Source organism: Ictalurus punctatus, chromosome 13 (assembly GCF_001660625.3).
Source record: "Ictalurus punctatus breed USDA103 chromosome 13, Coco_2.0, whole genome shotgun sequence".
In the NCBI taxonomy this organism is placed as follows: Eukaryota; Metazoa; Chordata; class Actinopteri; order Siluriformes; family Ictaluridae; genus Ictalurus; species Ictalurus punctatus.
The window spans coordinates 28,482,877-28,509,249 of NC_030428.2; the positions used below are offsets into that span (position 1 = coordinate 28,482,877).

The window sequence follows — 26,373 nt, forward strand, 5'->3', positions numbered from 1 at the left end:
CATTAAAAAAAATTGTGTTGTGTTTTTCTTACTCTATTACCTCACAACAGAGTTTTTAGACTGATGGTATTCTTAGTCTAGTGAACCAGTATCGGGACGTATTTATTGATAGAAACTTCAAAGCAGTTCTGTAAGGCGCTCTGGGTAAGGGCGTCTGCCAAATGCCATAAATGTAAATGTAAATGTAATGTTAAAAAAATATATGTATAAAACATAAAGACATAAAATTATGCAATTTATTAAAATTAATATAAAATGAAACAATGAGAAAAATAGATCAAATATATAATGATTTTAAAATATTGATTATAATACAGATATGATATTCAGGTAAAATAAAAAGTTTCATTTTTTTAAAATGGCTGGTCAAAAGCCTCTTTTCTTGAGAATCCTGAATGTGGGAAAGGTTTTTTGTGTCTCCATTTCCATCAGGATTGTTTATACTGATCATGTTTGAGATGAAGATGATATATGCTGGACATTTTAAAAACTGTATTGCTATAAAATCGAACGCAACGCCGTGGCTCAATGGGACACAAAAGGAGAATAAAGTGAGCGAAGGAATTTAGAAGAGTTATGAGTGTTTCCTCAGCTAGGAAACATCTTTACCTTATGGCTCATTTGCCCTTGAGGCTATAAAAACCTCACTGTTTTACCCCGGGGAGACATGAGTGAGTCACCGCTAGCCGTTAGCCAGAGATTTACCGTCCATCCAGTGGGCTTTATGGAGTTTTATAAAGAGAAACTCCAGCACGGCGCTCAGTCAGAGCTGAAACACTCCTCGCTTTAATGTGAAGTGTAAAGTGGGAGATTTTCTCTACATCTCTGAAGTGTGGATAAAAACAGCTCGCTCATAAACACTGCCGATCCCGCCGGAGTACTCGGCTACCACGCTCCACTGACTCGCTAAACGCCGCCGCTGTCTCGGCTAATGAGTCGCTGTGTCTTTACTCACAGCTCACCTTAATGATGTGATGCATGAAGAGTTTCATCATCGCTCTCTCTTCCTGAAGCTCCACTCTGCTCGCTGATGTCACTCCTGAGACCCGGCGAGTCTCTCCACAGAACCACCATCGCTGCATTCGCTTTTTATTCCTCTGCCGAAAATAACAAACAACCGAGGAGTATCTGAGCGTCTTCTGATCGAATCGTCCATCGCTGATTATCAGTCCATCACACGGTCAGATTTTTAGCAACTGATTTCTGAGAGGAAACGATAGAAAAGACTGGAAATGATGCGTGAAGTTTGGAGAGTATAATTTACATGCGTCTCTTTTTTGTTTTTGTCTTTCTTTCCGTCCTTGGAGCAGGAACACGTGTAGGATACGAATGCGTTTCCAAACACACAGGGTTTTCATCAACAAATAAACAATTTACAAATAAATCCATTCACATCCAGCTTGTTAAATGAGACCCATTGTTTCTTTTTCTTCAATTCTTTCATTCTCTCATTCTTTCCTTTGCTCTTTTATTTTTCACTCCTTCTTTCTTTTCTTTTGGCATTTCTTTCTTTCTTTCTTTCTTTCTTTCTTTAATTAATAAAAGTATTCATTTTCCTTGCATTTCTTTGATGTTCTTTCTTTCTTTCTGTCTGTCTTTCTTTCCTTTATCGTTTCTGTGTTATGCTTTTATTTGCTTTCTTTCTTTTTGGTTCCTTTTTTCTTTCATTTCGTCTCCCATTTCATTGCTTAAAGCTTTATGTTCCCTTCTGTTGGTTTCTTTCTTTCTTTCTTTCTTTCTGGTTTCTCTTTCTTTTGTTTCATAATTTCCTTTGTTCTTTTATTTTCTTTTCTTTGTTCTTATCTCTATCTTTTTCTTTGTAATGTTGTTTTCCTTCCTGCTTTATATCTTTATTTATTTATATTCTTCCTTTTCTTACTTTCCTTCTTCCTTTTCCTTTGGCATTTCTTTCTTTCTTTCTTTCTTTCTTTCTTTCTTTCTGTTTGTTTCTTTTTTCTCTGTTTCTTATGAACCCTTTTCTTTCATTCCTTCCTTCTTTTCATTATTATTATTTGTTCCTTTATTTCTCCATGTTAGTTTGTTTCCCTTTTATTTCTTTCTAAAATATTCATGCATCTAGCGAGTGCTTTCACACACACACACACACACACACACACACACACACACACACACACACACACACACACACACACACACACACACACACACACACACACACACTCATTCTGGGTTTGCCACTCCAGGGTATGTGTGTGTTTCTTTTTCTGCTCCAGATTTACAGTGGATGATGGTGATGATGTAATCAGGGGTTTTATGTGCTGTTCCTCTGGCGTTTCTGCGTTTACACACTCCAGTCTCGTCTAAAACGGATGAACAGACTCGAGCACTTAAACCTGGTGCAGAGAGAGAGAGAGAGAGAGAGAGTGAGTGAGTGAGAGAGAGAGAGAGTGAGAGAGAGAGTGAGTGAGTGAGAGAGAGAGAGAGTGAGTGAGTGAGAGAGAGAGAGAGAGAGAGAGAGAGAGAGAGAGAGAGAGAGAGAGAGAGAGAGCGAGCTTTCTGTCTGTCACACTGATTGTGAATTACGCTGTGGGGAAAACTGTTCATTTTACATCCTGCTTTTCAACAGACCGAAAAAAAGAAGAAAAAAGCACGCTTCTGATGTTTCTTTCCTTTATCCTTTCTTTCTCTTTCCTTTACCTCTTTTCTTCTATCTCTCATACTTTGCTTCCTACCTTTATCCTTCCTTCTTCCCTTGCTTCATCTTAAGCTCCTTCATTACTTCATGCTTTTTTTGTTTGTGTTTTTCTTTCTTTCTTTCAAGACCCTGTTTACTTTCTTTCATTCTTTCATGCTTTATGTTCCCTTTTTGTTTCTTGTTTTTCTTTCTTGCTTATATCTTTATTTGTTTTCTTCCATTTATTTCTTTTTTTCTTTTCATTGCTTATTTGTTCCCTTTTCTTTCTTTCTTTCTTTCTTTCTTTCTTTCTTTCTTTGTATTATGATTTAGTTCACTTTCTGTTTTTCTTGCTCCTGTTTTCTTTCCTTCATTCTTTAATTTCATCTCTCCCCTTTTTTGTTTTGTTCATTCTTTCTTTCTTTCTTTCTTTCTTTCTTTCTTTCTTTCTTTCTTTCTACCTCTTTTTTGATTTTCTTTGCTCAAGAGTTTTGTTTGTCTTTTTCCTTCCTTCTCTTTCTTCTCTATAATTTTTCTGTACATCTTTTCTTCACTCTTTTTTGAATTTCCCTACTTCTATTTGTTCTTCCTTCTTTTGTTCCCTCATGACTTCATGCTTTTTGTTCTCCGTTGTTTCTCAGTGGTAAATACACACCAGTTAAATCACAGCAGATCCACATTTCCTCTCTCCTCCCTTCAGCCTCCATCTCTCGTTCCTCACTCGTCCCTCCGTCACTCTGATATACGGCTCTGTGTCCTCCATGTAACCTCCATCCACAAAATTGCTTATTGATCTGACGATCACTAAACATATCACACTCCTCCTCCTCCTCTTCGTCCTGCACTGTGGAGAACGCACTCTGCTATTAGCTCTTCTTCCTCTCATGTAAATGTTTATTTCTGTGCTCAGGTACTGAAACCAACAAACACACGTCCAGTGTGAAGAGCTCCACGGTCCACAAGTCCAGAACTAACACTGCTGTTTATTTTATTCATTATAAAATATTCACTGTATATAATATACCTGGTACATTTCATAACCTTGGTTTTGACAGGTCTAGGTCAAAAGGTCATCATTGATCATAATAATTTGACAGGTCAAAGTTTAATGGTCATAAAATGTTCCTACAACCCATAGATGATAAAACATAGACCTAAATAATAGGACCATTATCCTCAAACACACACATATACATAAGTTGTGTTTCCACTGCAGGAACTTTCCCCAGGAACTAGGGACTTTTGAAGGTACTCGCTGTGTTTCCACTGCAGGAACCAGGGTCTGAATTAAATTCCGGGTAAAATATTTCCCCCTCAGAAAGTCCCTACTCAGGAGGTGGTATTTTTTCAAAGTTCAGGACCTTTGGTGAGGGTGGAGGGGGAACTTGGGCGCTTGAGCACTGAACCTTTTTCCTCTGATGATGTAATAATGTAAAATGTTTGCTCAGCTCATAAGAACACATAGCAGGCTCTGATTGGAACACAAAGCTTTGAACAGGAACTAAAGTGTTGGTCCAGTGGTTAGGATTCGGTTTGTTTGAGTGCACACAGCATGTTTTTCCAGCCACCGTGTTTAGAAGTCTGTTGTGGTGTGTACAATAACAGTTGTTTATTGCGATTCGAATCAACAAAATGGCGTTTCTTAAAAAATACGACCGATGGACCAACGATGAGGTTCAGGCCTTATTAAAGTATTTATACCGAGGATGGAATACAGCGGGAACTGGAAACGGCGACCTGCAGTGGGAAAGTACACTTATCCAGTTAATTATGTGTGGGTTAAGCGAGCTGGGCGTTGTTCACACAGGAAAACAGTGCAGAGAGAAGCTTGTGTGTGCACGTTCGTGTCAATCGCCTCAGCAACAGCTGATAAAATATGTTTGCTTAATTTAAGTCCAGCGTTACGAGCATTCTGAATTCGCTTTACTACCACCGCTCGCCTCTTCTCCAGCGTTTTTTCTATGACCTTTTTAGTAAATACATCACAATCAACAGCAGCACAGCTCGAATCTCTTCCATGCTTGTTGTTGTGCAGTGTTGTTATCAGATTTCAGAAAATAGACTGTCCGTTTTTAAAACACAAACCTTCATCCATAGATTAAAGAAAACTTGGTCCGTGACCAGGAATCAAACCCAGGTCACAGCAGCGAGAGCACCGCCTCCTAACCACTAGACCACAAGCTTACTTGGAGTAAGTACTTTGGTTCCTGTTCAATGGTTTGTGTTCCAATCAGAGCCTGATGTGTGTTTTTATGAGCTGAGCAAACATTTTACATCATTACATCAGTAAAATCAGTTTGTTTGTAGCATACTTCGAGGCTTCATATCCTCGCCAAGGGTTTGTCACATGCAGTCGTAAGTCACTGGATCAATTAGCCTAATCTTCACAGTACTTTAGGCCGGGCTGAAAATGCAGACAACAAAGGTCTGGAGGAACCAAATATTCCCTAGAAAAGTTCCTGGGACTAATTGTTTCAGGTAATTTCGATGGAACCGCGGCTATAGACCCCAAACACCCCCCAGCACCCAACTGAGTTTCCCACAAAAATATGTCCCTCATACTCCCCTTCACATTCACATTCACACACCCATCCTCAAAAAGAGAGAAAGAGAGAGAGAAGCTACTCATCATCAATCATAATAATTTGACAGATGTTGTTTAGAATTTAATGATCAAAGGGATGTTCCCACACAACAACAGATGATAAAACATGCCTAAATGATAGGATCGTTACCCAAACACACACACACACACACACACACACACACACACACACGCACACACGCACACACACATATATACTTTGACCCCAAACACTCCCCCAGCACCCAGTTGAGGTTCCCACCCCCGCATACACATATACATAGACCCATCCCCCCCAAACTGCAACCAACACAACACCCACAGAACACCCATCACATTTCTGTCTTCAACTACGTTACCTCTCCACAAATAAAATATCATTAATTCTTTGACTGCAACTATGGCCGCTTGTCCGGATGCAGCGAAAAAGATTAAATCTACTTTGGGAATATTTTAAAAAATTTTAGAGCATGAAAATATTCAATATTGGTTATTCTCAACTGGTTGTACAGTCAGCTTTTTTTCAATGCAGAGAAAGGAGTCATAGTACTTTCCAGGTTATCTGGACCCGGTCACATCCACTGGAGCAACGCTACTGAGACCGTAACTTTCGATGAGTGTGACTGGAGAAAGATTCCAAAATGGTGGAAGGCCTTTGACCGTGTTGTTAGAATGGAGTACTTTTCACCAGAGGCCTACAGGTGAAAATGGAGAAGCGATACATCTCCGCAACAGACATCCACATCAGAGCAACAAATTTCTCTGAGCCAGATTTCACTGCACTTTTCTGCTACTATTACCCGTGACTATGCATCTGATAACAGAGGGAATTACGAAGTGGTCTGCACTTATATAGCACTTTTATCTAAAGCGCTTTACACTGTGTCTCATTCACCCATTCACACACACACTCACACACCAATGTAGCAGCGCTGCCATGCAAGGTGCTAACTTGCCATCGGGGGCAACTCGGGGTTCAGTGTCTTGCCCATGGACGCTTCGGCATGTGGGCCAGGCATCGAACCCCCAACCCTACAATTAGTGGACAACCCGCTCTACCACTTGATCCACAGCCGCCCCAAAGTGAGGTCATATTGAAGCAGCTGGCACGTTCTACAGTGGTATTCTAATCAAATCGATGAATTATTCCACAAACTGGGAAAAGACAAAGAAATGGGAGAAATAAGAGTACAACTAGACGATCTCTTCTGATGTTATGACTTTACTTATCTTTCAAGACTGTGCAGAAACCCCGCCTTCTCCCAAGACTCCACCCTAAGGTAAATGAGTTTACCTACGAATTTGAGGTAAATCCTTCTGAGCATCAGCACGCAGTATGGCTCATGACTTCAGACCTTATTTTTAACTCGGTCGCTACCATGGATAATGATATGACAGGTTCTGGTTTTGAAGACAGCAAAAACATCTAAACCCCAGGAAAAAGAAATCTGATCTATCTATAACTGAGGTGATTTAAAATTGCTTAGAAATGAAAATGTTGATGTCGCTAAAATCTTTGATCACATCATACAGTGCTTCACTTTTCCCACATTTTGTTATGTTACAGCCTTATTCCAAAATGGATTAAATTCATTATTTATCTCAAAATTCTACAAACAAAACCCCATAATGACAACGTGAAAGAAGTTTGTGTGACATCTTTGCAAATTTATTAAAAATTAAAAACAAAAAAAGCACATGTACATAAGTATTCACAGCCTTTGCCATGACACTCAAAATTGAGCTCAGGTGCATCCTGTTTCCACTGATCATCCTTCAGATGTTTCTACAACTTGATTGGAGTCCACCTGTGGTAAATTCAGTTGATTGGACATGATTTGAAAAGGCACACACCTGTCTATATAAGGTCCCACAGTTAACACTGCATGTCAGAGCACAAACCAAGCCATGGAGTCCAAGGAATTGTCTGGAGACCTCCGAGACAGGATTGTATCGAGGCACAGATCTGGGGAAGGGTACAGAAACATTTCTGCAGCATTGAAGGTCCTAATGAGCACAGTGGCCTCTATCATCCGTAAATGGAAGAAGTCTGGAACCACCCGGACTCTTCCTAGAGCTGGCTGCCCGGCCAAACTGAGTGATCAGGGAGAAGGGCCTTAGTCAGGGAGGTGACCAAAAACCCGATGGTCACTCTGACAGAGCTCCAGCGTGTCTCTGTGGAGAGAAGAGTACCTTCCAGAAGAAAAATAATCTCTGCGGCACTCCACCAATCACGCCTGTATGGTAGAGTGGCCAGATGGAAGCCACTCCTCAGTAAAAGGCACATGACAGCCCGCCTGGAGTTTGCCAAAAGGAACCTGAAGAACTCTTTGGCCTGAATGGCAAGCGTCATGTCTGGAGGAAACCAGGCACCAGTCATCACCTGGCCAATACAGTGAAGCATGGTGGTGGCAGCATCCTGCTGTGGGGATGTTTTTCAGCGGCAGGAACTGGGAGACTAGTCGGGATTGAGGAAAAGATGAATGCAGCAATATACAGAGACAACCTTGATAAAAACCTGCTCCAGAGCACTCTGGACCTCAGACTGGATCGAAGGTTCATCTTCCAACAGAGCAACAACCCTAAGCACACAGCCAAGATAACAAAGGAGTGGCTACAGGACAACTCTGTGAATGTCCTTGAGTGGCCCAGCCAGAGTCCAGACTTGAACCCGATTGAACATCTCTGGAGAGATCTGAAAATGGCTGTGCACCGACGCTCCCCATCCGACCTGATGGAGCTTGAGGAGTCCTGCAAAGAAGAATGGGAGAAACTGCCCAAAAATAGGTGTGCCAAGCTTGTAGCATCATACTCAAAAAGACTTGAGGCTGTAATTGGTGCCAAAGGTGCTTATAGAGAGATGAACTTTGTATATTTTGTATGCTACTAAAAATCACTAATTGGATGTGACAGGTCTAGGTCAGAGGTCATCATCATCATTATTAAATATAATGAAAAATATGAATGTATAGTTGTGTCCCAAATGACATACTATACACTATTCACTTACACTATGCACTATACACTATACACTTATACTATGCACTATACACTATTCACTTTCACTATGCACTATACAATATACTCTATACACTTACACTATGCACTATACAACATACACTATACACTTACACTATGCACTATACACTATTCACTATTCACCTACACTATGCACTATATAATATATGCTATACACTTACACTATGCATTATACGCTATACACTATACACTTATACTATGCACTATACACTATACACTTATACTATGCACTATACACTATTCACTTTCACTATGCACTATACACTATACACTTATACTATGTACTATACACTGTACACTATTCACTTTCACTATGCACTATACACTATTCACTTACACTATGCACTATTCACTTTCACTATGCACTATACACTTACACTATACACTATACACTATTCACTTACACTATGCACTATACACTTACACTATACACTATACACTTACACTATGCACTATACACTATACACTTATACTATGCACTATTCACTATACACTATTCACTTTCACTATGCACTATACACTTACACTATGCACTATACACTTTCACTATGCACTATACACTATACACTTATACTATGCACTATACACTATACACTATACACTATTCACTTTCACTATGCACTATACACTATACACTTACACTATGCACTATACACTATACACTTACACTATGCACTATACACTATTCACTTACACTATGCACTATACACTTATACTATGCACTATACATTATACACTATGCACTATTCACTATACATTTACACTATGCTCTATACATTCTACCATCTAGTTTAGGAATTTTAGAAGGGTAATATAGTCTCAAACTGCAAACTTTCAGTATCGTGTATATATGGGAAGTATATGCTGTTTCCCGGTTGAGGGCAAATTATATCAAACGCACATAATGTGATGGCACTAGCTTTAGTTAAATAGCCAAACAGGGAACTACTGAGAGCTACCAGTGTGATAATGTAGTGTGAATAGGTGCATCTTAAGTTTATTTTTAAACAATAAAAGAGTTGAACATTCATGAGGTTTTGAGGCAAGGCGTTCTAGACCTTGGGAGTAGCAGCACTAAAAGAACGTTCAACCATATAAGACAGGTATGTGTGAGGAACAGAGAGAAGACCAGAGTCAGAGGAACGGAGAGAGCGAGACGCGAGGTAGTGATGGAGAAGTTCAGAAAGATACACTGGAGCAAGACCGTGCAGTACTATATACAGGTGCATCTCAGAAAATTAGAATATCGTGGAAAAGGTGTTTTTTCCCCATAAATTATTTCAAAAAATGGAACTGTTATATATACTAGATTCATTTCACATGAAGCGAAATATTTCAAGACTTTTTATTTTTGTTTTAATGTCGATGATTATGGATTACAGCTCACGGAAATCAAAAATCCAGTATCTCAAAATATCCTAATAAAGTATTTATAATACAGAAATGTCGACCTTCGGAAAAGTATGTTCATTTATGTGCTCAGTACTTGTTCGTGGCTTTAATCCTTTTGCAGGAATTACTGCATCAATGCGATGTGGCATGCAGGCGATCAGCCTGTGGCACTGCTGAGGTGTTCTGGAAGCCCAGGTTACTTTGATAGCAGCCTTCAACTCGTCTGTATTGTTGGGTCTGGTGTCTCTCATAGATTCTCTATGGGGTCGGGTAAGGTGAGTCGGGTGGCCAATCAAGCACAGTAATACCACGGTCAGTGAAACACTTACTAGTAGTTACTAGGCAGGCTGATTTAGTTGAAATGAGCAGCGTGTCAGAGAGTAACGACAATGTGAAATTTATGATAATGTGTATAAAGATTTTATCCAAATATGCATGGATACGTGTGTTACGAATCAAGACCGGAACTGAGGTAACGAAATCTTTTGATTCCAGTCTAAAGGAAGGTAGAGTTCCCAAAAAACTATAAACTGACCAAGGAAAAGAGATTTTTAACAAAAAAATTCAAACTTTAATGAAAAAACAACATTGTTCACTTTGCTACGGGTACGGGGCAAAATGCAGCAGCGTGTGAAAGGCTCAACAGAATGCTGAAGACATTATTTCACTGCAGTCTAATGATAGAATGTTTCTATAGAAATTCAGTAAACATACAGAAATAATAACAAATCGTTCGTTCTTTCCTTCCATCTTTTCGCCACAGTTCTTTATTCTTACAGTTTATTTTTCTTTCCTTAATTCTCTCTCGTTTTTATGTTTTTGTTTTCTACTTTTCCTTGTTCTCTTGTTCATTTCATTCTTTCATTTTTCTATTTTCCTTTTTCTGCCATGTCTTTCCTTATCTTTCTTTCTTGTTGTCTGATTTTTTTTTACTCTTTTTATGTTCTTTCTTTTTTCTTTTGTGCATCACTTCAAGCTTTCTGTTCTTTCTTTCTTTCTTTCTTTCTTTCTTTCTTTCTTTCTTTCTAAACCCCACCCCTACTGTAACCACTGTAACCCCGCCCCTACTAATCTTAACCTTCATCACCTTTTTATATAAAATCCACGCGTGCTAATCGTATTTCTGGTGAGGGAGAGGAGAGACTCGGCTAATGTTACTGTACAGACATTTCACCTCCTGTATATTCTCAGTGGTTACACACACTTTACACTTTCAGGTGTGTTACCATGAAAAGCTCCAGGTCTGAATCTTCTGGAGGAGGGGAGAGGAAAACCATCACACAGCTCAATCATATTACATATTAAGCGTGATTGAAGAGCAGAGACCACATCCGAGCGTCTGTCGGAAAACACGCTGACCTTTCGCTCCCTGACCTCGAGCGGAGACGAGCAACACATTGATCTGCAGGAGCAGATTTTTAGCGTGATAAATGTCATGTGTAACCGTATAAATCACCTATGCTCTTTTATCTCTCAGTGTTTATCTGATGAAGTGGACCAGAGGGAAAGCTTTTCTAAATCTGACCACCACATACAGTACATGACCATCAATCTCATCCTGATCCACTCGCTGATCCAGACTGATGTGCTGACATAAACCAGTGTTAGCATCTTACCATAGCACGCTAACACAGCTAACCTGATTCCGGGGTTTGATAATGGCTCATGCTGGTAGTATATGCCTGGCTAATATATATTTATTTTTTCTTTCTTCTGTTGATGCTCATTTTACCCATTTATGTTAGCTAGCTACCTAGCTAAAGGAGTACTTGCTTGCAATTCAGTGAACTATTGGCTTTCCAATTACCAGGAACTAGCACTGTCAGTTCCAGATGCTCTGGTCGTTATTAAAAAAATATTTTTTTATAGAACCACTATAATGGAATAACACCCCTGCTGAAAAAAACAATAGAAACTCTCATAGAATTTTTAATGGTTTTAATGGTTATTATGGTAACTGTATAGGTTTGAATGGAAACTGTAATGGTCCTTGTGGGTCTCTACTGGTCATTTGTAGCCTTCTATTGGTGGCATGTTATGTTTAGTGGACATTAAGATCCAATAATGGTTGTAATGGTTAGCTGATGGTTTGTAATGGTATTTGTAGTGGAAACCATTATAATTTCTGTGACTGGGTTTTTTTTTCAGCACGGACAGAGTGCCGCATGTTGCTCTAGAAAGAAATCACTTGTGTAGAAATTAAATTGCATTAAATTGTGTTCGGTGTGTTACTGTCTCTCACATGTAAACATATTGCTGTTTAATTACAGCAAAGTAACCGAGTTGTTCTGTCTTTGGTAAATCAAACACTTCTGAATACAAACTAAACACAACTGTCAAAGAAACTGTGAACAAAATTACACGTAGCTAGTCAATTTTAAGCTTTAAATTTCCCATTTCCATTAGCAGATCGTTTGGCTTCTTTCTAAAAAATAAATGCTTAAAATTAGCAAAATTATCTGCCAGTAGAACAGAACTATGTCAAGCTTGTAATTAGTAAAAAATGTTAGAAATAGGTTTAATAATCTTATATTTGTTTTTTCTAATTGGTAATGCTAGATCATTTCAAATATATTCAAGATATTTTAACTTGCTAAGAAACACAATCAACCCTCTTCCTCATAGCTGAGCTCACAGATGCACATGATTGGCTAGTGTGGCTGTGATTGACAGCGGAGAAAGACAGAGAACGAGAGAATGCCCCGCCCACCCAGACAGCACAGATAATGTTGCTCTCTTGCTCCGTCTCGTTCTTTCACCCATGTCTGATTCAAATCTGCAAACCCCTGATGACTGGAAACCGGATTTATGCGTTCTTATAGTAGCGATGTTATTAGTACGGGATTTTCTTTAAAAAATTGTCATCATTTGTGGCTGTTTTACAGAATTCAGGTAACATCGATGTCCTGAAACAGATTCGGCTTTAATTACAACAAAAACTGAATTAATGGTCTAATGGTAACAATTAGTTTTCTCATAGTGCCAAAGGTAAAGAAGAACAAATGGTACAATAGAAAAAAGGCCAGATGATAAATAATAAAGACAATAAAAAACTGGAGAAGAGATAAAAGTGAGGATTAGCCAGATTGCATAGACGTTTCCATTAACCCTGACTGTTTGATTTACAGCAGGAAAAGTAAAAACAGGCTGCTTTGGGAACTTTTAAATGAGTTTAGTGACCTGCGATGTCTGTGGAAAGACCAGCGTATGAGGACGGTTCTTTAAACGAGCCGTGCTGGAAGGTAGCACTTGTAGCTCTCAGCATGTTCTCACAGCTATTAGCTAACGGTCCTGCCAGAGCAGCCAATTAGAGCTGAGTGTGAGACGGCGGGACTCTCTGTCCTCTAAAACATGTCTCTCTCTCTCAAATGTCACGCTGGTCATTACCACACACACACGCACACACACACACACACACACACACACACACACACACACACACACACACACACACACACTTTCAGACATTTACACAAGATTCAAATGAGTCATCTTTTCTTCCTTTCCTCTGTACTTCCTCCCTATTGCCTTTCTTAATTCTATCCTTTTATTCCCTCTCCTCTTCTTTAACGCTTTTTTTCTTACCTTAATTCCTCATTCTCTTTTCCTTCCTATTTCTTCCTTTTTTCATCTCTTTATTCTTTCTTTTCATCCCTATTGATTTTGTCCTTCTGTGTTACTGCCCCGCTTACTGCTTCTGTCTCTACTATCTTCCCTTCTTTCTTATCTTCCTTTCTTTTCATTCTCCTTCCTTCATTTGTTTCCTTTTCAGCTTTCTTTCTCATTCCTTTCTTTCCTTTCTTTCATGTTTCTTCCTTACCCATTTCCCCCTTCTTCCCTTGCTTCTTTTTAAAAATACAAATTCCTTCTTTCTTTCCTTCCTTTCTTTCTCCCTATTGATATAAATGTCCGCAGCTTTAAACACCTTGCGCTAGGACGTTTTTTTTGGGAGGGAACTCTCAGTGTGTCCAGCGCTCCACTGTTCATTAGATGAATATTTTTGCTTTATATGTGAAATAGTGCAGTCTCTGTGTGCGTGGTGTTTTCGGTCAGTTACCTGGTGATAATCGGCCATTCTGAGAACGTGGGTTTATTCTCAGGACCCTTAGCACACATTACAGACTGAAAAGTAGAAATCTGCTTGGAGCTTTTCTTCAGGCTGGACGTAAGATTCCCTTCGCAGATTGCTATTATCTCCTCACAGTCACTCAATCACTCACCCAATCAGGACAGAAGCTCTCAGCCCTGGAGGACAGACCAGTGATTAGCTTCTACAATGGAACTGAATCTTTAAGCGCATTTAATGAAGGGTTCCCTCAGAGTACCGCGTAGTCAAGTGCCTTATAACCTTGAGTTCAGCTGTTTGGAGACGAGGACGATTGAATGATTACAGAGTCATGATGATGTCATTTACTGCTGAGACAGTAAGTCAGGGTTTCCAGCGACATGTTTATCATTTCAGATCAGGGATGAAGTGAAGATGTGATGAGGAGGAGGTACTGTTACGACCCCAAAGTTTATTATTTTCCCGTAACAGCATGTCCTCAAGTGTTTTTTATTCCCCTTATACCACAGAAATTTAGAAACTGTTCATTTATTAAAGAAGGATGTCATATTTTCATACATTTTTAGTTACATTTAATGTTGTGGAACATCCGTGAGATAGAAGTTAGTTCTTGTGTCCGGATTATATTTGCCTTAACTACATGTATATGTACGCAAGATGGCTGCTGCACATATCCTGCGATTGGTGGGAGCAGTGCTGGTCCTAGCCCATTTTTAAGAGTCGGTAAATATGTCAGCAGCATTAGCATAAAAATTAAAAAAACTAAATCATCATCACTGACTCTCACACACACTTCACAGTCACACAGACACACCAACGGTGATGACTGATAAGTATGATGTACTCTTTAATTTTATTTAAAAATTAATTTGAAAAAACCACAAGTGATCAGTGTTGTGTTGCACTTAATACAGCCTTGCACACACTGCTGCTTATTTACATCAGCATTAGGGGCGCCAACAAACTAATTTAACCAAACAAACTTTTCTGAGGTAATAAAAGACGTGAGGAACGTTAAATGTGGCTCGGTACTGGTAATCGGATTCGGTGGGGTGGCGGTAAGGCGGTAGTGGGGTGGCACACAAATGGATTGACTGGCCCTGGTTGGGAGGGTCACTTGGGCACATCCTCAGAAATGAACTCTATATGTTGGTGTTCTGCAATACTAACATAAACAGAAGGGGCGCTGTTGCATGATGTCACATCAGTACCAGAGCAAGATAAACATTCAGTATTCTCTGTCTGTTTTCATGACGAGATTGATTTAAATGGTCTAACATACGATCTATGTTGGTGACTCTGCAGTTGCTCTGTCATCTTTATAAGATAAACAATAAGGTAGAAGTAGTTTCATGATGTTCATTGTTGACATGCTAAATCAGAAGAACAAAGTCATTCCAGCCAAATGTCAGCCAGGGATATTTCGGCCATATTGTGAATGTGTTGTGGAAGACTGCAAAAGAGAACACTGTAGAGGTAAGGGAAAGCTGTAACTTTGTGTTTCTGACCATCAGTGTGTGTTTGTGGGACTGTGGGAGTGTGTGTGGAAGTTCGATCCGAGGCAGCAGGTGTGTGTTGCCCCCTCTGTGTGCCTGCGTGTTGAATTCGGATCAGTAGAAATGTTCCAGGCTTCAGGTGGGCTTTAGCACTATTGACTTAAAGAGCCTCTTTCATGCTGTTCTGTAAGGAGATCATTCAAAAAAACAGCACAAGATCTTCTGAAAACAACACTGAACCTGTAACTTTTCACCAGTGGTTTTGGGATCACAATTTTATTACTGTAATGGAGCTGTATGAAGAATAAAACTTATGAGCACAGTCATAAAGCTTTATGAAGACAGGCATTAAAGAAAATGTTTAGTTGTTTGTTTGTTTTGGAACAATTGGAGGTGGGGGACTGTGATGTGATTGGTTATACTGATATTGAAGGTGGGAGGACTGATCTGATTTGTTGCAGTGGTACGGGGGAGAGCTGATCTGATTGGGTACAGTGGTATTGGAGTGCAGGGACTGATCTGATTTTGGTGGTATTGTGGTGGGAGGACTGATCTGATTGCTTTTGAAGGTGGGTTTACTGTAATCTGAATGGTTACAGTGGTATGGGGTGGAGGGACTGATCTAATTGGTTGCAGTAGAACTGGGGTGGGGGACTGTGATCTGGTTGGTTGCAGTAGAACTGGGGTGGGGGACTGTGATCTGATTGGTTGCAGTAGAACTGGGGTGGGGGACTGTGATCTGATTGGTTGCAGTAGTACTGGTAGTGGTGGACTGTGATCTGATTGGTAGCAGGGATATTGAGGTGGGGGACTGTGATCTGATTGGTAGCAGGGATATTGGGGTGGGGCACTGTGATCTGATTGGCTGCAGTAGTACTGGGAGTGGGGGACTGTAATCTGATTGGTAGCAGGGATATTGGGGGTGGGGGACTGTGATCTGATTGGTTGCAGTAGTACTGGGAGTGGGGGACTGTGATCTGATTGGTACCAGGGATATTGGGGTGGGGGACTGTGATCTGATTGCTGACAGTGGTATTAAAGATATTGCAGATGTTATGAAGATTTGGGGTGGGTTGACTGTAATCTGATTGGTTGCAGTGGTATGGAAGGTGATAGGACTGTGATCTGATTGGTTGCAGTGGTATTGAAGGTGAGAGGACTGTGATCTGATTGGTTGCAGTGGTATTGAGGGTGGGTTGACTGTGATCTCATTGGTTGCAGTGGTAGGGGGGAGGGACTGATCTGATTGGTTGCAGTGGTATTGAAGGTGAGGGGACTGTGATCTGATTGGTTGCAGTGGTATTGAAGGTGAGAGGACTGTGATCTGATTGGTTGCAGTGGTATGGGGTGGGGGACTGATCTGATTGGTTGAAGTGGAACTGAGGGTGAGGGGACTGTGATCTGATTGGTTGAAGTGGAACTGAGGGTGAGGGGACTGTGATCTGATTGGTTTCAGTGGTACTGGGGTGGGGAACCTATGATCTTTATGGTGTGAACATGAATGTAAAAATAATTAAATAAAAGACTCATTTTTGCCATCTCTCATAAACAACTTTATTGTACAATATTACATAACACACTTTTTTCTTTTCACACAGAATCTATGATAAATCTTTTCTAATTATGTTTTAGCAATTAAATAGAATTTGTTTGATAAAAATACATGGCACACAGAATTATGGAGGTGCAAAAATAAATAGACTTATTTATTACTCCTTAGTGTTTGCATAAATAAATATAAACTCTATGACTACACTGACACGAACACGTCAAACATCAGACAGATACTAGCAACATTTTAACACACTGAACTGGGCATTTTATGCACATTACATTTAATACAATGTTTAAAAATAAAACAGGCGAGGTGATAATCTATTATAGAATTGACTATGTCACATAATAAACATAATGAATGGTTATATTTACTTGAAATATTTTTAAACCTGTATAGTAAATAATTTTTAATGCAAAAGCAAGCACATACATATTGCATAACTACAAAGAGAAATAATTTAACATTTATTTAATAAATACATGAGTAAAAATATCTCATAAATAAATTAGCAATTTGTGTTTAGATATAAACATATGTTTAGATCATCTATAATGTATTTATCATAAATTAATAAGTAAACAAAATAAAATAAATTCTACCTTTGTTCACAACCGTCTTAAATACATCAAATAGACACACAATAGAACATTTTATTCATTTATAATTTCATTTATAGACATTTACTGATTGACATTAACCATGAAAAGGAAAATGTAGTAACCCAACTGATAAAGCTCTATTGTAGGTTATGATAACTTGTTACCTTAAAACATTATTAAAATATATTTAAAATGATTTATACTTAGTACAGGACATTAGGTAAAAAAAAAAAAAAAAAGACCATTTAGAAACTCCAAATGTTCTTTTTTTATTATTTAAATGAACAAAAATAAATGTTACACTATATATGTTTATGTTTTCTAACAAATATAAAGTAACAAGATATCATTAAATAAGTAGACATATCTAAAATAGATGTAATTACTTATATGGACTTATATATGGTCACTTACAACATTTCACAGGAACACATACACACACATAGATCACATATAGCATTATAAATATGTTTACCTCTGAATTTATTGCTGCGTATTTTATTTTGTTTTTGGTTGACACACAACAAAAATAGATTTTTACCATTTTACACATACCATTACAGTAAACTACTGGATGTATTTTGAATGCACATTGTTTAAATCTTTACAATATATATGTTTTTAATGTAAAACTCTTGCAATCATTTTTATTCAAGTACTTAATAATATAGTGACACTGTATTTTTGTTAATAGCTGTAAGCAACAGATCTGATCATCTTATGATTCAGCAAAAATGTTCAAATGATCTTGTATATACACTGGAATTTGGGAGAAAAAAAGCTAACCTTTTAAAAATATAACCACAAATTCACATTTTGTTTTTGGATTGTGGCACATAATTAGTCACTCTTTACACATTTGGCAATGTAGTCTTTAGAAAATGAATTAACTGCAAGTTTAATAATTAATAATGCATTGTGCAGGATATGTGCAAAACTTCCAACAAAGTATTTCTTTAAAAGAACTGTAAGTTGAAACTACAGCTGATTTAATAATCACAACATGAGGTGTTATTTATTGAACACAATATTTGAATATGTATAAGTGTATGTGTAACACACCCTGGAAACATAGGGCCCTACAAGCATAGGACATAGGAAATATAGAAAGCTAGAAACAACAGACCCTGGAAATTTAGGACCCTAAAAACGTTGGACCTTGGAAACAGAGGGCCCTAGAAACACAGGATCTTGGAAACACATGACCCTGGAAACACAGGAACCTTCAAAAAATAACCTTGGAAACACATGATCCTGAAAACATAGGACCCTTCACAGAAATAGGACTCTAGAAACACAGGACCCTTCAAAAAATAGGATGTTGGAAACTCAGGACCTTGGAAACACAGGACCCTGGAAACATAGGACCCTGGAAACACAGAACCTTGGAAACACAAGACCCTGGAAACACAGGACCCAGAAAACACAGGACCTTGAAAACAAATGACCCTGAAAACACAGGACCCCTCAAAAAATAGGACCCTGGAAACACAGGACCCTTCAAAAACAGGTTGCTGGAAACACAGGACTCTGGAAATACAGGACCCTTCAAAAATATGACCTTGGAAACTTAGGGACCTAGAAACACCAGAAGCAGGAAATGTAGAACCCTAATAAGATGGGTCCCTGGAAACACAGAAACCTTTGGAACATAGGACCCTGCAAACAAAGGCCTTGGAAACATAGGACCCTGGAAATACAGAATCCATGGAACACAGAACTTTGGAAACATATGACAATGGAGGCTTAGGACCCTAGAAACATAGGATGCTGGAAACATGGGACCCAGGAAACAGGCCAGCTCACACGTCACCCCTTAGCCTTGGCTCTCAGAAGCTCTTTGTAACAACCAGACCAAGTTAAGGACAGTTGAAATTAAATGGTATAAATCAAACAGTCCAACTGACCTAACCAATTACCAAACAATTCTGTCCTCTTTTTCACATATCATCTCTACTGCTAAAGTCATATACTACCTAGAGAAGATTGGCAGCTCGCCCAACACCCATACTCTCTTCTCTGTTCCCCTCCTCCCCATACCTCTCTCACTGCAGATGACTTGACACTTTCAATTCCAACAAGGTTACATCAATCAGGAACCAGTTCTCCACCTCAGACACACAGAGACCGGCTCCTCCTCCATGTAACTCTCAACTGTCCTCCTTTTCCCCTCTCTCAGAGACTGATGTCTCAAAACTTCTTTCTAGCCATCCTACAACCTGTCCTTTAGGCCCTATCCCTTCTCACCCTTCTCTCTATCACTCCAACACTATTACCTGCACTCACACACATCTTTAACACATCCCTCTCCACAGGCACATTCCCTACCTCATTTAAGCAGGCCCAGGTTACTCAGCTGCTTACAAAACCAATACTTAACCCTGTTGCTGTTGACAACTACAGACCTGTCTCCCTCCTCCCTTTTCTGCCCAAAACCCTTGAAAGAGCTGTGTTTAATCAACTCTCCATTTTCTCATACAGAACAACCTCCTGGACACCAAGCAGTTTGGCTTCAACAGCAGCACTCCATGGAGAGTGCTCTGCTTTCCACTACTGAAGCCTTATGACTAGCAAGAACAACCTCAAGATCTGTCCTCATCCTACTCGACCTCTCTACTGCCTTTGACATGGTGAATCATCAGATCCTCCTGTTAACTCTCTCCAGCCTAGGCATCACCAGAATGCTCTGCACTGGGTGGAATCCTATCTCTCAGGCAAGTGCTTCATGGTATTGTGGATGAAACTCAGCAACTCACAACTGGAGTTCGCCAGGGATCAGTTCGTGGTCCACTGCTCTTTTCTATTTATACTACATCTCTGGGGCCTGTGATGGATTCTCATGGCTTCTCATATCACTGCTGTGCTTATGACACCCAGTTCTATATGTCCTTCCAGCCTGATGATCCATCCATCTCAAGACACATCTCTGCCTGTCTGTCTGACATCTCGGACTGAATGAGGGAACACCACCTTAAGCTCAACTTGGCAAAAATGGAGCTTCTTGTCATCCCTGCCTACCCCTCAATCAACCACAACCTCACTGTACAGCTTGGCACAACCACACTCAAGCCAACCAGGACAGCCATAAACCTTGGGGTGACTTTCGATGATAACTTGACTTTTACAGACCACATCTCATTAACTGTACAGTCCTGTGGGTTCATTCTGTACACCATCAATAAAATCAGACCCTACCTCACCAAACAGGCTATACAGCTTCTAGTCCAGTCTCCTGTTATCTCAAAACTGGACTATTGGAAAGCACTACTCCCGGGCCTCCCAGCCAGCTCCATCACGACCCTTCAGATGATTCAAAATGTAGCAGCACACCTTGTTTTCAACCAGCCCCAAAGAACCCATGTAACATCCCTCTTCATCTCCCTCCACAGGCTTCCTGTAGCCGGCCGCATCAAATTCATGCTCATATACAAGACCTTGTCTGGAACAGCACCGCCCTACCTCAACACTCTCCTCGAGGTTTATGGTCCCTCACGTAACCTGTGATCAGTTAACGACCGATGTCTGGTAGTGCCTAGTCAGCGAGGCATGAGGTCCCATTCCACAACCTTCAAACTGACTGTCCCTCAGTGGTGGAACAAATACTTCAAACCTCAATCCAGACTGCAGAATCTGTCATTATCTTCAAAAAATGGCTAAAGACCAACCTCTTCTGTGAACACTTAACTAACCCCTAACCCCCATTTATATATTTAAAAAAAAAAAGCATTCTGCATTTACACCTCTACTCTGCACACTTTGCTTCTCTAGAACTCAATTAAAAATCTTGTACAGTAGCACTACTTGTATTGTTCTCCCCTTGATATATCGCTTTGGTTGTATTTCCTCATTTGTAAGTCGCTTTGGATAAAAGTGTCCGCTAAATGAATAAATACATATGTACTATCTCCTGCTCTTTAGAGTAGTTTTTTTTTTCCTGTAGAAACATTTCTTTTTTTATTATTATTATTTTTGAAGGCACATACTGTATACGTTACAGCATTTCTTTACATGTGCAAGACTTGTGCACAGTACTGTAGGACACTGAAATCATAGATCCTAGGGAACATATGATTCTGGGAACATGGGATTCTGAAAACACAAATCCCTGAAATCTATATAGGGTCCAGAGAACACTGATTCCAGATGCTGGAAAATTTAATACTAGGCACATAATCTGTAACAGAAAATGGGGCTCTAGGAGTATTTCATCAAGACTGCTGAAAACTTGAGACCCTGGAAATAAATCACCCTGGAATCATAGGTCCATGGAAACATAGGGCTATGGCAACATTGGACAATATCCTGTCAATATAGAGCCCTGACAGAGTGATTTATTAGGAAATTGGGACCCTGCAAATATAAGGCCCTGAGAACATAAGACTCTGGAAACTCAGGTCCCTCAGAAAGTGTACAGTTGACCCACTGCACAAAAACAGCAAACACTTAAACGTTTGTTTACTAACTGGAAGTTCTGCACATATCCCCCTTTACAGAGGCCCTGGACTACTAACTTTCACTTGCTTTTATTATACATACAGGGATCAATTAAGGGTGTGATAATGGCACGAGTGAGTATCACAGTGTTCAGTCCATCACAGTATCTACGCACAGTTTCCCACTGAATGCAAATCTTATTCAATATCTGGCGGGGGGGGTCCACTATATAGGGAGCATGGCTTTTGTTTCTAAAAGAAGTAAGTATACACACCATACAAACACACACACACACACACACACACACACACACACACACACAAATCTATCTCCTGCTGATAAAACTAAACACATACATAGTTGCTGTCTGGATTACATGAAACCAAACGTGACAATATTCTTTTCATAATTTTCACACTTCACCTGACAATTTTTATCATGGTTAATATCACTTTACAAATATATAAGCTATGTTTTGCTGCACCCGTCAGTATTTGGACCATGAATAAGCCATGAAAGTACCTGTAGGATTCAGCTTGGTCATGCATTTTCTATCTAGCATGCATTCCACATGACTAGCTCACTAGCTTTTTAATTTAACCCGGATTTTACTGTACATCTTTTTAGATTATATATGTCAGATTGCAGCGCTGTGAAAAAGCGTTCTCTTGTGACTTCTTGTGTTTTTGTATAGATCCCATACTACATTGTTTCAGAAATTAAAACAAAATCTAAGATAAAACACAAAATACAGTTTTTAAATGATGATGTTATTTATTGAAGCAAAAACTGTTATCCAATAGCAACTGGGTCTGTGTGAAAATATATTTGCCCCTGTAGTTACTAAGTCCCCAGATCTATGAATCTGCATTTATATAATGGGGTTCAGCTGGACTAGACACAACCAGGTCTGATTACTACAAACCCTGTTCAATCACATCAACACTTAAATAGAACTTTTTCAGCAGCATGAAGTTGGTTAAAAGATCTTACCCGGTAACACACTATGCTAATGTTGAAAGAAATTCCAGGAAGAAGGTGATTGAAATACATCCGTCTGGGAAGGGTTACAAAGATATTTGGGACTGACTTTACAAAGGCTCTGGAACTCCAGAGAACCACAGTGAGAGCACAAAAGTGAACCCAGAAGTGTCCGACCTTCCAAAATTCCTCCAAGAGCACAGCGACGACTCATCCAGGAACCAAGGACAACATCAAAGGACATACAGGTCTCTCTTGCATCAATAAAGGTCACTGTTCATGACGCCACTATCAGAAAGACACTGGGCAAAAATGGCATCCATGGAAGGGTGGTGAGGTGAAAATCACTGCTAACCCAGAAGAACATTAAGGCTCGTCTGAATTTTGCCAAAACATACCTTGAAGATCCTCAAACCTTTTGGGAGAACGTTCTGTTTATGAGTCGAAAGTGGAACTGTTTGGAAGACAGGTGTCCCGTTACATCTGGCGTAAACCAAACACTGAATTCCACAAAAAGAACATCACACCTACAGTCAAGCATGGTGGAGGGAGTGTGATGGTGTGGGGATGCTTTGCTGCTTCAGGGCCTGGGCAACTTGCAGTAATTGAGGGAAACATGAATTCTGCTCTACTCTGCTGGTCTTCAGTCAGTAAGTTAAAACTCAAGTGGAACTGGATTATGCAGCAAGGCAACGATTCAAAGCATAGGAGTAAGTCCTAGTCCTAGAGGTAAGTGAAAGACTGATCTCCAGTTATCGGAAGTGGCTGGTTGAAGTTATTGGTGTTAAAGGTGGCACAACCAGATTTTAATTTTAAGGGGGCAATTAGTTTATCACACTGATGACCAGATTTGGATAACTTTTTTTTGCTTCAATAAAAAAATAAAAAATAAAAACTGTATTGTGTATTTCCTCAGAATGTCTTTGTTTTATGTTGTACTTTATTTGAAGATCTAAAACTATTTAGTATGAAATATACACAAAAACTGAAGAAATCAGGATACTTTTTCACAGTACTGTATGTCAGATTATACGATGAAGATCCTCAACCCATAAACAAAATTACTATGTCCTGCTCATGTCATCAAGTAGCATGATGCGGAAATGAGCTCGTACAGAAGATGGGTTTGCGTAAACCCAAACATTCCTCAAACAGAATTCGAGGTAAAAGGCTATTTTGCCATTGCTGCTACCATATCTGTAGCTTTCCTGTGAGTTCGCTGTCCTCCTATTGGTGGATTTTAGATGAGCATCAAAGCAACACTTACACTAACACAACTTTTTCGTTGTCACAGTGACGCTAAATTGGCTTATGTGTGCTAAGATCACCAATCTCAACTAACGACCAAATCATTATTTTGCGATGTGGAAATTTTGTTTGCAACAGCAAAACTGGCCTGAGAATTCTGCAGAATACAGCTAGCTTTAGATGAACGCAACATCAGTTCACAATATCACAATATGATGTGATTGATTTTACAGTTATCCTATAACCAATTATTGGCACACGAAACCGGAATGACTCAGACGGTAATGCGCTATAATCATCAGTGGTCCACTACCGAGAACTGATTACAAGATTAGCAGAAACACGGCTATACATTATATTTTGAGCTTTTAAACAAAACAATCCCAAAGACGTTAGTGATATCTGAAGATACTTTAGACCATCAGTGTCTCATGACTTACTTCCTGGGCGTGGCTGGCTTAGCCCCACCCTCTTTATGACTGACAGCACTGCATCTATTGCACAGCTCCCTCATGTCTATAAGTGCTTGGTCTAGAGCCTTCACCAGCACGAGAGATGACGTGGACACACACTCACGGAAACTGGACACACAGAACAGGATGTTTTCAGCTTGAGGATTATAACATGCCCCGTAACCATTAGCAACCACCGGGCCATAACAGCAGAACATGTCTACTGTTGTAGGAACCTACAGGAAAGAGGAGAAAGTGTGTCGTTATTTACCATCATTCATACGGAGTACAGAAGCTCTGAAGGGTAAGCCTTTATCTCTATAAAAAAAAAAACCTTTCTTTGATTTTCCTGTTGAAATGCACTGAAAGGGTAAGGTACAAAAGACAAAAGATAGAAAATGCATGTTTTACACTCTTTGACCACTAGGGGATTCTTTTTCCTTCAGAGACTTGTGGGGAAAAATCTGTGATGTAATAATGACTAGCCAATGAGCTTAGAGCTCTCTGCAACATTTAATCCCACTATAACCTGCACCTTGTGGTCAGAACTGGTATGAATGGGGTCATTCCTATCTTCCCTGGGTCCTAAGTTCCCCACTCAATATTCTGTTAGGACACATTAAGTAAACTTTTCAAAAGGATTTATGTAGTCAGGACTCATTTTCCCAGGGCCCTATTAACTTTATTACCTTGTAACTTTAAACACCAAGGACCCATTTAAATGAATAACATCATACATTAGTTTAAAAAACATCCTTCATCCACACTTGAAATTTATGAAAGTTAATGGAAAATTAACTAGGTTGCACACGTTGAACGCTCACTTGTGCTGCTCTAAAAATATCTGTTAGTCTACATTCATACATTCATACATTTCAACTCCATCCATGAACAATAGTGAATACACTAAACTGAATAAATGTCGTACTGTAGCCTATAAAACACAGTAAACGGTTATAAATGGAACAAAATGTTAATTATGAACATGTCCTGGTTCTCATTGATGCTGAAGCCTAACTCCAGCCTTAAATCACCATGTGCTCATTATGTGCCATATAAATCTGGGGAACATAGGACCCTGGGAACATAGATGCGTTCTAGTATAAATGCTAATCGTTAGCATTTAATTCCCCCACAATTTCCTTCCCACCAGTCTCAGAAGTTTAATGTATAAAGGTTTAAAGGTATAACACATAAAACCGATTAAACATTTCTTTTGTTGTTTCTTTTGTTGTTCGATTTTTTCCCCATATACAAATCTATATGTTTTTCACTGTTGAAATGCAGTGAAAGGGTAAAATGTGGAGGAAAAAAAAACAGAATCAGAAGTGAGTTGGCTAAAAAGTAGCTTGCTGTAAAAATTTTGACCACTAAGGGTAACTGATGTTTTTTTCCTACACTTCAGAGACTAGTGAAACAAAAATGTGAGTAAAATGCTAACAATTAGCATACCAAACGAATGATCAGCTGTCACTGTGTCGCCTGCTAGTTTGAATGTACTGTAGGATTAATCACCATTAACCCTAATTAAACAGAACTCTTAAATAATCAGCTTGCAACCTTCATGATCCTGAAGCTTGTGACCAGAAAAGTGGGTAAACCATCAGACAACCTGTATAACATTGGTGGAGGCTCTGAGGCTGAGACTCGCTTTTACCTGACTAGTGGAGAGGATGAACTGGTTGCTGAGGAGGTACGTCTCATCTGTGAAAATGTCAGGAGTCTCCATCTTCAGCTCCCTGGCAATTTCCCGAAGGCCGAGCAGGTGATTATCTATTCCCAATCCTGAAACGGCCTTAACACGATCGCAGAGAAGAGTTAGTGTACAATTACAGTGCATCCGGAAAGTATTCACAGCGCTTCACTTTTCCCACATTTTGTTATGTTAC

At 39.5% G+C, this 26,373-nt stretch overlaps 1 protein-coding gene across 1 annotated transcript in view; it reads right to left on the reverse strand.

Annotated features, from left to right (window-relative positions):
• Positions 1–17,638: 17,638 nt before the first annotated feature.
• Positions 17,639–26,373, reverse strand: part of LOC108273528 (choline O-acetyltransferase) — a 38,009-nt gene continuing 29,274 nt past the window's right edge. Inside the window, exons 13-14 of the mRNA XM_017482801.3 lie at positions 26,142–26,279; positions 17,639–24,720 (exon numbers count right to left, since the gene is read on the reverse strand). Of these exons, the coding sequence (XP_017338290.1) occupies positions 24,469–24,720; positions 26,142–26,279 (390 nt within the window). The 3' untranslated portion in view covers positions 17,639–24,468. The remainder of the gene's footprint in view (positions 24,721–26,141; positions 26,280–26,373) is intronic.